This window comes from Crinia signifera, chromosome 2 (assembly GCF_055691185.1).
Source record: "Crinia signifera chromosome 2, ASM5569118v1, whole genome shotgun sequence".
Classification (NCBI taxonomy): domain Eukaryota; kingdom Metazoa; phylum Chordata; class Amphibia; order Anura; family Myobatrachidae; genus Crinia; species Crinia signifera.
In genome coordinates, this window is record NC_139218.1 from 222394572 (window position 1) to 222407751 (window position 13180).

Below are 13180 nucleotides of genomic sequence, written 5' to 3' on the forward strand. Positions count from 1 at the left end.
TCAATGTTATGCACTCCAATCGTATTGTACCTCAAATAAAACAGAATAAAATAGGATTAAGAATGTGGTCTCATACCAATACAATAGTGACATAATTATGAAATATGGATAAAAACAGATGAAAAAAGCCAGATAAAAAGCGAATATTAGTAGCATTAAAAAGGGGAAAAAATTAGCAGCATGATGGATTTCAAGGGGCAGTCAAAAGAACCATTTAAGTTCAAAATCCTTATTGAGACCATGGGGTACTAAGGTTTTTAATTTAAAGATCCACTCCATTTCTTTTTTTGCCAACATGGTCTCCCAATCTCTATGTTTCCATGTGGATTTTACGTTTTCTATTCCAATAAAATCGCGGATGTGCTTGTTCAAGCAGTTGCGTGTACTGCTAAAATGTTCCGCCAATGAATGGATTTGTACCCCATTTTTTATGTTGCGCAGATGTTCCATCTTTCTAGTTTTTAAGGCTCTGCTGGTCCGTCCAATATATATCAGGCCGCATGTGCATTCAATCAGATAAATGACATTTGGTGTGTGGCACGTTATAAATTGTGAGATCTTGTATTTTTTGTTTTTAATTTCAAAAGGAGTCCCTTTTGGATTGTTTTGATTTTACTGCTTTGCACATTCCGCATGCACCACACCTGTGGAACCCTTGGGTGCGTATGCGGGAGGTGTCTGTCCCGGGCAGTGCGCTTTGGACCAATTTCTTTTGCAGGTTGTCTGATCTACGGTAGATAAATTTGGGTTGGGGGGGGGGGGGGGGGGGAGGAATGCTGACCAAGATGGGATCTTTCTTTAGAAGAGGCCAATGTTTCTTCAGGATGGCCTCGAATTTCTTTTGGTGGGGCCAAATTGAGTGATGAAGGCGAGATCAGTGGTGCCAGTTTTCTTTTCTTCTCCTCCTTCATTGATTCCTCTTGTGATGAGAGTATCTCTATCTATGGTGGAGACCTCTTGTCTTGCCTTATCAATTTGCTTAGCCTCATAACCCCGAGCTCTGAAGTTTACCGACATTTCTGTCAATTGTTCCATGCAGACCTCTTCCTCGGTACAATTTCTTTTCACGCGTAGAAATTGGCTCTTCGGTACACTATTGAGCCATCTCGGAAGGTGCTGACTCTCTTTGTGAATGTATGAATTTGTATCTGTCGGTTTCCTAAAAGTCTTCGTTTGCAGCTTATTATTTCTGATGTAAATGGTGAGGTCAAGAAAATGAATTTCCTGCTGGCTTTTTGTGAATGTGAATTGGATGTTCAGTTGATTTAAATTGAGATAATTGCAAAAGACACCAGGCTCGTCCTCAGAACCTCTCCAAAAGAAAAGGACATCTATGTATCGATGACAGGCTTGCCCCCCAACCATGGTTGTGCCAGATGGTATCCTCCTCCCATTTGGCTAGGAAGAGGTTGGCATAGCTGGGGGCAAACCTGGTACCCATGGCAGTCCCTACCGATTGGAGGTAGTAGTCCCCATTGAAGTAGAAGTAGTTTTTCAGGATGAAGGACATTCCTTCCATTAAGAAGTTCTTCTTGGATTCCCCTATGGTGGAGTTGTTGATATGATGATGTATAGGGAGGTGATGTCAGCAGACACCATATACATGTTTTCACCCCATACTACCTCCTTGATCTTCCCTAGAGTGTCCGTGGTGTCCTTGAGATAGGACCTAGTGTCCTTCACCAACGGTTGGAGATGATGGTCGATATACTGTGACAGGTTGCTTGTTAGGCTGTTGGTCCCTGCCACTATAGGGCATCCAGGTGGGTTGGTAGAGTCTTTGTGGACCTTGGGAAGGACATATATAGTCGGAACTGTAGGGTGTTTCGAATGAAGAAAGTTATTTTCTTTTGTTATCACTCCTTTTTCAGCATTCTCCTCAAGCCATTTTTCATAAGCCCCGTTGATCCTTGGAGTGATTTTCTTATAAGTTACGCTTTCCAATTGGGGGATAATTTCCTTCTCGTACCAAACCCGGTTCATGATGACGACAAGGCTTCCCCCTTTATCTGAAGGTTTGATAACGATGGTTTTATCGCTTTGTAATTATTTTAAGGCCAATCTTTCTTTACGTGTAAGGTTCCACTTCCGTATGTATTTCTTCTGATTTAAAGTTTCAAGCTCATCCAGAACAAACCTTGTGAAGCTTTCTACATAGGGTCCCTTAAGATGGGCAGGAAAGAATTTTGATTTCCCTCTGAAGTTCGTTATTTCTTGGGTCGGTAGTTCTTCTTGTCATGAAAATTTTTTCTTTAAAGTGAGTTCTCACATTTTTGTACATCAATAAAATTTTGGAAATGGTCCATTTGTCCTGTGGGGGCAAACTTCAAGCCTCTCTGTAGAACGGATTCTTCCTCCTTCGTGAGAACTCTTGAACTGAGATTAAAAATGTGGCATGGTTGTTCCGGAACAGATTCATTTTCCCTCAAAGGTTTTGCTTTTTTAGATTTCTTTTTCTTCCTAATCTTTTGTCCTGCCCTGGTTCCCCTTTTGGTCTTTTTGTGTTCTGTTATTCAATACAATCTCCTCTGGGGGCCTCTCTCCCCTAAAAAAGAAAGGTGGGGTCCACAATATGGGGCACGGATGTCATCTCTATAGTTATAGTAGTGGTTTCTCCTCTCTCTTTCCCTGTGAGGTTCTCTTCTCTGAATTCTTGGTCTTCTCGGTGTTCGGTTATCGTGCCGCTGGGTTCTTTCAAATCGGTTCTCACGATAGCTCGGTTTTCTATATGGTCTCTCAAAGTGCTTTTCTGGTCTTTGTCGTTGATCTCTCGTCAGTCTTCGATGTCTCCTCTCTTCCTCTTCTCTCCATATGATGATGTTTTCATATTTTCTGCTCATATTTCCTTTCGTCTCTTCCAGGATTCTTTTTAGTGTTCTTTTTGGGATTCTTCTTTTGGGTTTTCCCTGCTTTAAGGAAGTCGAAGTCCCTCTGGAATTTTTTCCATTTTTTGTGAACTAGTTTTCGGGTGTTCTTCTCAATCTGTTCTTCTATTCCTTTCTATAATTCTATACATTCTTCTGCTTCCTTAAAGGGGCTTACTAATCTTTGTAAGATTTGTATCCTCTCATTTAGAATCTTCAAATCCCTTTGTCTTTCTTTTATAATGAGACCGATTAAGAACATTGAGCAGTGGGTTAATATTGCATCCCATTCCTTTTTGAATTCCTCTGAAGCGTCAGAGAAGGTGGGTATTTTCTTGATCCTCAAGCCCTTTGGAACGACTTTTTCAGCTGCGTATTTCTCTAAAGCTGCAATTTCCCACCAGATCTTGTTTTCTTTGAGAAGGCTTTGGTTTAAGGAGGTCATAATGGTTCCAATATTTTCATCTGAAATATCTTGTTCTTCGGGGTTAAAATCAAAATAGAAGGCTGAAGATTTTACCATATCTTCACGTTCCTTGAAATGTGTGAACATGGTGCTGCTGGGGACACAAGTTCTTGGGATGAAGGGACAATGTTATACAGTGGTGATCTTGAGTACCCCTTTGCCTTTGCCAACAAAGCCTCTCTGGACGGAGCCTTCAACAGAAGGTCGTCAACATAAGGTATTACAGTCATCCCTTGTGTCCGCAAAATCTCCATCATCACCGCCATGACCTTGGTGAAGACACAGGGTGCAGAGGAGAGGCCGAATGGAAGGGCCCGAAACTGCCAATGTTGGTTGCGGATCGCGAACCGTAGGAATGCCTGATGGGGTGGCCAAATGGAGGTAGGCATCTTTGATATCAAGTGATACCAAGAACTCACCCTCCTCCAACCCAGCGATTACTGATAGCAGGGACTCCATCCTGAACTTGACCGTTTGCAGGTACGGATTCAGATCCTTCAAGTTGACGATAGGACGAGCCGAGCGGTCTGGCTTTGGAACCAGAAAAAATCCCAAGGTCTTTTGTTCGTCCGGGACCGGGATCCCCACCCCCGCATTTAACAGTTTCGACATGCAGATAAGAGCAGGCCCTTTTGTTCTGAAACTGGCAAACCTGTCTTGAAAAACCTGTGGGGAGATGGTTTTTGAAAATGGATCTTGTAGCCAAAGGCTATCAGATCTCGAACCCATGCGTCTTGACAAGCTTGAAGATTAGCTCCCACCTGGGGGGGCCCCCAGATGGGCCTGAAGCCCTTCATGCTGAGGGCTTAGTGTAGGCTTTTGTCTCTTGGGCAGAGTAGGAAGCACCTCTGCCTAGACCTCTGGAGCCTCTGTGAGGCAGCACCCCCTCTGAACTTTGCCTGTGGGCGAAAGGACGAAACGAGATACCTTGAAAAGTCCTGCGGACAGGAGGAGGGGGAGCAGTGGAAGGAAGGTACATTAATTTACCTCTGGCCCGAACAGGACATATCCTGTAAAAGGAGGAGCCTCCACCGCCCGCTTGGATTCTGCATCAGCTTGCCATTGGCGAAGCCAGAGTGATCGGTGTGCTGAAATAGAGAGTGCAGAGATGCGGGCACCTATGATGCAGACATCATTAGAGGCCTCCCGTATATGTTCTGCTAACTGCAGCAGGACGTCAACATCAGCTCCCTGATTCAGATGCGTAACCATCTGAGAGGCCCACACCCCGATAGCTTTGTTGACCCAGCATCCAACCGAACGCTGTACTACACCAGCCGCGATATAAATGGACTTAAGGGTAAGCTCAAGCTTACGGTCCGAGGCATCTCGGAGAGTGGTGGCCCCAGTACCGGGAGAACAGTCTTCTTTGAAAGGCGTGTGACTAAAGGGTCAACTACCGGGGGTGTCTCCACCAATTTTCTGCCCTCAGCAGACAAGGGGTGTGATGCCAACAGTCTGCGAGAAATCTAAAATTTCTTATCAGGGTTTTTCCATGCCAACAAAACATGCTCATCTAGTTCTTCTGCAGGAGGAAATGAGGCCGTCTGTTTTGGGGTTTTTTTTACCAAAAAAGGAGGAGCGACTGGGTGCAGGAGCCCCGTCATCAATATCCAGAGCCAGTTTGACCGTATCAATAAGGTCATCTAACCCGCTGAGCAGACTGTCCAGGTTCCTGTAGTGGCAAAGCCTGTTGCTCTGCCACGTCTGAAGCAACAAACTCACCCTCCTCCAAGTCTGGCATGTCACCTGCGTAAGCAGTCTTTAGCACTGGAGGCTGTGAGTCACGTGCACTGGGCTGAACCGTTTCTGGGGCCAAGGCTCTTGTTAACCCCTCCACAGCTAAAGCTAAATCACACTGCTGTGTTCTGGAGCTTTCTCCCCCCAGCTCCCACGTTGCTGACAGGCAGCGGCAAGACCTTGCCTGTCTGTGCTGTACCAAGATATTTCTTTATCTTTCTGACTAAACATAACTGCCCTGGAGCAAGCCAGAGTGTGACCAGCTCCCAAGGGCACATTCTAAGACTGCCTAGGAGGGAGAAGTAGAAGGGGAGGAGTTGGCCACACATTTAAATTTAAAGTGCCCATGCTCCCTCTGGTCGCCCTTCTATTCCACACTGTTACTCCAGTGACACCTAGTAGATGAAGGCAAAATAAATAAAAATTACTCTGCCTGGCATTAGACTACACATGCACAGTCTAATACCAAAATCCAGAGGATTGGAAACTCCAATCCCGGGATACAAATGCTGGAAATTTTAGGGCCAAATCCCAGGATCCCACTGATCCTGGGATTGACCACTCTAAGGGGGGTATTCAATCCTGGCCGCTATTTGCAACAGGGGAAATAGTGGCAACCACTGATTCAATGCTATCTTTCCTGACAGCATTGAAGAGGCAGATCGACAGAATGGGCCCTACTTTAAAAGCAGTCGGCCCGTTTTGTCGATTTTGGCTGTGAATTGTTGCAATCGCGGCTGAATCCTGACAATTCACGGCCGTTTACATGGACACGCCCCCTTTTCATCAATCGGCAGGCGGGACATTAAATCACGCCTGGCGATCTGCGGTCAAACAAAATGAAAAGGGCCAGGGTCACGGCTGTCAAGCCAGATAGACAGTCGTGACCCGGTATTGAATATCCCCCTAAATGCCTGAGTTTGTAATGACAAATAATGGGTATTGGTGCTGGGCTTTCCAGAGATACAATACTTGAACAAACCAAGGCTACAAAATAAGAACATTTATTTAAACAAATGAATTATTTACAAAATGTCCAGTGGAAAACGTGAAGTCTATTAGCCTTGTCTACTGGTCGGCTTCCTCGTGGCTGGGAACAGTTGGCAAATCCCAAAGCAGCACCTTATACAGCAGTCTCCATTACTCATATTCTCCACAGTCTGAGATGATCACTTTCTGCTTAGGCTTTCCATCCTTGCTACCCTGAGCCTTTATTTAAAAAAAAAAAAAAAAAAAAATTAGTATATTATAAAGAAAGAGAAACAGGTTTTCCTAGCACATCTGTAAACTCAATACAGGCAGCTCATCACCCTTCTATGTAAGAGGAAATATGAATTACTGTAGCTTGTCTTCTCCAATTAAAAGGTTTTCTGGTTTACATTAATTATAAGCACACAGGTTAGTTTTGGCTCGCCAGAATGACAATACATTTTAGAATAATGAACAGTGCAGACTGTTACGCTTTCTGCTCCCAGAGAAAATTAGATTAGTCTGCAGACCTAGTTTTGCAGCTCAGATGCTTTCCAATATAACTATAATGCATCTTATAAACAGCACACTATAAAGCCAAGTTTTATCACATAATGTACAAATCTGTGTACTATGGAGGCAAATATTTTCCATACCATCTGAGGTAAGTCAGCTATACTGTAGGTGCAGTGCTGTACTGTATAACCCTTAAACTACAAACAGAAACATCTGGCCAGAATGAAAGGGTAACAAGAAGATGGTCTGCAGACCTAGTTTTGCAGCTCAGATGCTTTCCAATATAACTATAATGCATCTTATAAACAGCACACTATAAAGCCAAGTTTTATCACATAATGTACAAATCTGTGTACTATGGAGGCAAATATTTTCCATACCATCTGAGGTAAGTCAGCTATACTGTAGGTGCAGTGCTGTACTGTATACCCCTTAAACTACAAACAGAAACATCTGGCCAGAATGAAAGGGTAGCAAGAAGATGGACGACACAGAATTGGTGATCTGAGCTGGCATATCAGCAAAGAGATAGATAAGGGATGACCGGGACCATTAAGCTCAGTTGTTACAGGGACAGAATAGGCTTGAAGGGGTATGAGGCAGAGTTGAGTTGCAGGAAAGCTTGGGAAAGGGGCCATGAAAGAGAAGAGGCGGGTATAGTGTGGAGAGCAAAGAAGGGTGTAGGGCAAGCATGTACAAACTATGGCACTCCAGCTGTTGTGAAACTGCAGGTCCCACTATGCCTTGCCACAGTTGTGCTATTAGGGAATGCTAAAACTATGGCAAGGCATGCTGGGATGTGTAGTTTCACATGTAATATAGGGAAATGGGTAAACAAATTCACATAGAGGAATAAGAAGTCTGCAAACGTATATAATGAATTGATCAGATGCTCTTGTCTCCAAGATAAATAATTTAGTTGGTGGTGCTCCCCAGAGCCATAAATGTAGACGTAGATAGAACAAAAAAATAATAATAATAATAAAAAAAAAAAAATATATAAAAAAAAAAAAAAAAAAGATAGCTCTCTTTGTTGGGGCACTCATACAATTTTTTCCATATTAAAAAAAAAGTTAAAATTAGATAAAAGGATTTAGGCTATACAACTATATTTGTAGTGGTGAAGTTATGGTGATTACTTTCAATACCCTTGGCCACAAAATACGTGAACATTTACATTAAATATGTGAACAAGTGTATCAACTGGGGTGTTCAATGTTCTCAGAGTTTTGGATTTTAGTAAACCCTATGAGGCATTAATTGCACCCAGTTGAATTAATATGCAAGTGATACAAATAGCATATATAAAGAGTGTATAAAAATATTATTTTTATAGTTTCTTATATAGCGCATACATATTACGCAGCGCTTTACAAAGCATAGTTATGAGCAAAAACACATAACAATTACAGCACAAGACAGTTTAGGACAAGTACATGGTTAATATGGATAGTTGCATCAGGGGACAGGACACTGAAGCAATCAGGGTGGCAGTGGTTTATATATTCTAAGAAAGGCACATGAGAGAGGGCCCTGCTCGTGAGAGCTTACATTCTAAAGGGAGGGTTAGACAGACAGGGATGACACAGAAGGGAAGAATATTAATAGTGTGTGAGAAGTTAAAAATTATTGGCGAAGATTTGAATCCATATATGGTGATCACTGATGGGATGCCACAGTATTAGTGGAATCAGATTATCATAAGTCAAAATTAAATTTAGACATTTTTTACTACACAGTTTGGGCAGTTTATATAGGTTAGCTAGAATAGATAAAAAGCTCACCTATTATTTTCGCCTGCTGTCCCTTGCACCCCGCCGTGTCTCTCACGGACACTGAACGGACTAGGGTCTGGGCACAACACTAATGGGGGGTCACAATTCAGCCAGTGAAGAAAGAATCTAATGATGTATTGCTAAAAAAAAAAAAAAAATATTCCGTACTCCTTATTTAAGGGACTCTCATTGTGTCCAGCCTAAAGCGATCTCTTGCGCTGGGTAAACATCAGGGGTGCAGATAGATACTTGTACGCAACAATAGATCCCTATACTCTTGCCGAATAGAGTACGCACTGCATACCATTCACGGTCATTCAATAATCACCCGGGCTGTAATTTGCATCACAGCGAGTGGGACTTGGTGTTTTAGTAGAAGTCCACGTGTTGGGTACAGCATAACCATGACCAATGTTTTTTTCCTCCTGTTGGATCAGAATGAAAGTGGGTGGATTTCTGGGGTGTGGCTGTGTCTTTTTTTGTTGTTGCAGGGTTGTTAATCAGATCTGCTCCCAATGTGCTAGAAGCTTAAGGCCCCCATACACTATGAGATTTGTCTGACCTGGAAAATTGCATCTGATTTCCCCTGAACTTCCCTGGCAGCTTCCCAGGAGGCCTACATACAATTTGACACTTGACGTGCCATTTTTTACATCCAATTTGCATCAGATAAATCACATGTGATTAATCACATGATTTATCTGACGCAAATTGGATGTGCCATGAGATGTATCTGATGGGATGGCTCTAGGGAGTGGCCTGAACGGTGCTATACCTTGCAGGTATTACTGTTCTGAGAAAATGAGAATGGCGGTATATGTATATATAGTATATAACGGAATCTGCTGCGCTATATAAGACACTAACGGAATCTGCTGCACTGTATAAGACACTAACGGAATCTGCTGCGCTATATAAGACACTAACGGAATCTGCTGCGCTATATAAGACACTATAACGGAATCTGCTGCGCTATATAAGACGCTGTAACAGAATCTGCTGCGCTATATAAGACTCTAACGGAATCTGCTGCACTGTATAAGACACTGTAACGGAATCTGCTGCGCTATATAAGACGCTGTAACGGAATCTGCTGCGCTATATAAGACGCTGTAACGGAATCTGCTGCGCTATATAAGACGCTGTAACGGAATCTGCTGCGCTATATAAGACGCTGTAACGGAATCTGCTGCGCTATACAAGACGCTGTAACGGAATCTGCTGCGCTATATAAGACACTATAACGGAATCTGCTGCGCTATATAAGATCCAAAGTATACAAAGAGATGCAATATCAGTTACGTCTTAGGAAAGTAACTAGCAGGAATAGAAGTTTGTCACTAGTATCCAATTATCCTGAACATAAACCAGTGGCCAAGAGGGAGAGTCAGGGAGATAGGACCAGCCCAGGCAGTTCCACCAGAGACCGTTTGCATAACAGTATTAATAGAGGTTAAAGAGGTATTTGGACACTTCCCATTATAACCAGCAGTATATAGTCACTTCTGCTTGCTACACTAGAGAGAACAATAGTACTGTAATTTATTCAGGCACACACAGGGGAGAGAGTGAGGGGGAGTCTGCCCGTGCTGTCATCCAGAAGCAGGGGAGAGGGAGCGTCCATGCTCTTCTGAACAAGCTGACAATCAGCAGCACGGGAGAGGGGAGGGGGATGTTGTCTGGGCTTTGCTGCCCGTTCAGGTGTCATATAGCAGCAGAGGAAAGTCTGGGGGCTCTGCTGTGTGTGCTGACATCTAGGACGAGCAGCAGGGAAGACTCTCACTGACTGCCGCCCTCAGTCCCGTGGTGCCTGTCACTTCCTGTGACATAAGTTCCGGCTGCTGCTGCTGTTTCTACACTGGGGGTTGGAGGAGGTCCACAGCGGCGCAGGAAGGAGGTACCAAGAGATATATCGGATCTGAAACACTGTGGGTGCTAAAAAGCACCCACGATGTGCCCATGATGGGTCAGATTCAGATATATCTGATGTTCAGCAGGTCCGACGCCCTGATCCGATCTGATGCGCACGGGACCGCGCATCAGATCAGATGTCAAACACATGCGATTTTCGGCCGATTTCAACCGATTTATCGGGCCAAGGGGCCGAAATCGGGTGAAAATCGCATAGTGTATGGGGGCCTTTACATTATCAGATCCAACAGATCATGTTTACATTGGTGTTAAGGTGAAGAGAGCATCAGTATTCACATATTAAGGGGTTTGTGAATCTTTACCATGCTCCTCTGCAGGCAGAGAGTTCTATTTGGATGGGGTGTGTTTAAAATGAAATCTACACTGCAGTGTTAAAAAAACCCATAATGCTGTATTTGTGGGCTATTTGAAAAAGCAGAGAGAAATGGAAAACTATAACGTGTGTTCAGAATTGCCAAGACAAAAGAAAACTGAAAATGCCGACCTCAATCTGCCGCAATACATCCATTCCTTCCATCACTTCTCCAAACACTACATGTTTCCCATCAAGCCAGTCCGTCTTGTCACATGTGATGAAGAACTGTGAGCCATTTGTATTTGCACCGGAATTGGCCATAGATAGCAAGCCTGTACAAAAATAGGACATTGATGACTTAACACTATAACAACCTTTGCAAAGCTAATCTAGTTATGTACATAGTTAACAGGCCACGCCATTTAAAAATAATACAGTATGTTGTTTAATTACAATTATTCTAGAAACATCAGTTTACTGAATTGGCTACTTCTATTATCAAATATAATCCTTTATTAAGCACCACAAGGGGTACACAGCACCTGACAAAGATGATTAACCAGATACAGTGCAAAAGTCTTAGGGGTAAATCTACTCTCTCTCAGATGAGATGTTGCTGTGGGCAACCAATCAGAATCCAATTATTTATTTAGCACCCTATAGAAGATAGACAAAATCTGCCCATAGCAACATTCCATCTGATATAGAACTCCCTTCTTAGTAAATTTCCCCCTCACAGTTCAAAAGATGTATCCTCATACACCTAGCATCTTCACACAAAGAGTTGGCATGCTAGAGATGCCCAGACACTGGGGCATAGTGTACTTTTTCATTAAATATTACAGCTCAAGCTGCATACAAAACTCAGTACACACCAAGACAACCACGATATTGCAATGATCCTGAAACTATTTCCTTTGAAATTGCACAATGGTCCCACAATGGATTGGAGTACACAATCTGCAAGTAAAATCTCCAATCCAACAGACAACCAGCAGGAGGAGGAGGAGGGGGGGGGGGGGGGGGGGACGACATCGGATTCGTACTGAAAACAGGTACGATTATGCTCTTTTACATCCAATCAGTCACAAAACGCATCAAAATCGGGGGATTCCAGCCTAAATCGTCCTGGTGTGTACCCTGTATAAGTTGTGACCTTTGTTGGCACGAAGGAATTGGTAATATCACACAGTGAGTGACCGATGTTTCCTTTACAGGGGAGGAAACCAAGATATCCTGTGGCAATATACTGTGAGATATCTTACAGTATATGGCCACAATGCCTGTTGGTCTGACAGATGTTTTGGTTGGGATAGAATTAAGTTGTGGTGGAGGCGGCTTTTTTTTTTTTTTTTTTAAACCATGTCTTGTAAGTGAATGTCCCCTTAAAAATAAAAACACATTCAAGTTCGGCCGACATCCTACAAGGTGGCTGAACTTGGGACTTTATTACATCCCACCCTATATCTGCTAGACGACATTGAAACAGTTTGAGTGGAGCGATACACTCAGCATGCTTCGGGCACTATTTTATTCTCCCTCCACACCCTAGTGGATGGTAGGTTATATTTATAAAAAAAAAAAAAAAAAAAAAAAAAAGCACATGTTTTGGGGAAAAAAAATCCTTAAAAAAAAAACGTTTCAACCTTTTTAATGTCGACCTAAAGTTCCTGTTCACTTATAGTCCAAGTCAAACTAAGCTATGTTGACCTTTTATAGGTAGTCGACCTAGGGCCTGTCGACCTAAGGGTGTCCACTGAATTTAGGTTGACCCAACGACCGTGTCCAGGGTGTATGCCCGGCATTAATCACACACAGATGTATAAGTACAGGAAGCCCCAGTGATCAGTGTATACTAGTTAGAGTTGTTGTTTCTTGCAGACTTCATATGGGATGATAAAAGGTTCAACTTTTGAAGAAAAAAAATTCTTGCCACGGTTCATGGACCCTGGTGCACCAAGAGTGTATATTTGGCACTACTAGCGCAAAGGTATATATTATGAAGACACATCCATACAAGCCACAAATATTAGGTCAGACGACAAACAAAACCCAGCGCCCTGATGAGCCCAAGGGTTCAGTGTCTCTGTTGCAAAGGGGAGACAGGGACTTCAGTAGAAACTGTACCCAAAATCAGCAGTGGGAAGACTCACATGGCGGTTGTTTCAATTTGGAAGGTATGTTGTACAGTTCAAAAGGGCAAAGAATATTCAATAAGAACATATCGGGCACCTGGATACGGGATGATTTTCAAAGAGCAGCTGCTAAAAAAAGTGGGGGAAGTCAGTCCCCACTAGAAAGGCAAAAACAAAAGGATACCAGTGTATAGCAGCACTTGGTAAATATACATAAAATTAAGCAAATGGTTGAATTTGAAATTCACCTTTACTATACCAACAATTCATCAATACTGTACATACATATATAAAAACAATAAAAAAAAAAAAATCAGCATATAATTAATAAACATTATAGGGCTCTCATACTCCAGTGATAGAAGATTCCCAGTGGGCCATTGTGAACAGGTGTCACAGAATAGATCCTCAATGGGCCAATGTGGACAACTGTTACAAGGTAAGCGCACTTTATCAATTGTGAATGACGTCACCGTTTTAGTAGTGTG

General features: G+C 42.8%; 1 protein-coding gene across 5 annotated transcripts in view; it reads right to left on the reverse strand.

Annotated features, from left to right (window-relative positions):
* Positions 1–6058: 6058 nt before the first annotated feature.
* The window catches only part of PPIE (peptidylprolyl isomerase E), a 37559-nt gene continuing 30437 nt past the window's right edge, over positions 6059–13180 (reverse strand). For all 5 annotated transcript variants that reach the window (XM_083173804.1, XM_083173807.1, XM_083173803.1 and 2 more), the window contains exons 9-10: positions 10747–10889; positions 6059–6279 (exon numbers count right to left, since the gene is read on the reverse strand). In XM_083173804.1, the coding sequence (XP_083029930.1) occupies positions 6211–6279; positions 10747–10889 (212 nt within the window). In that variant the 3' untranslated portion in view covers positions 6059–6210. The remainder of the gene's footprint in view (positions 6280–10746; positions 10890–13180) is intronic.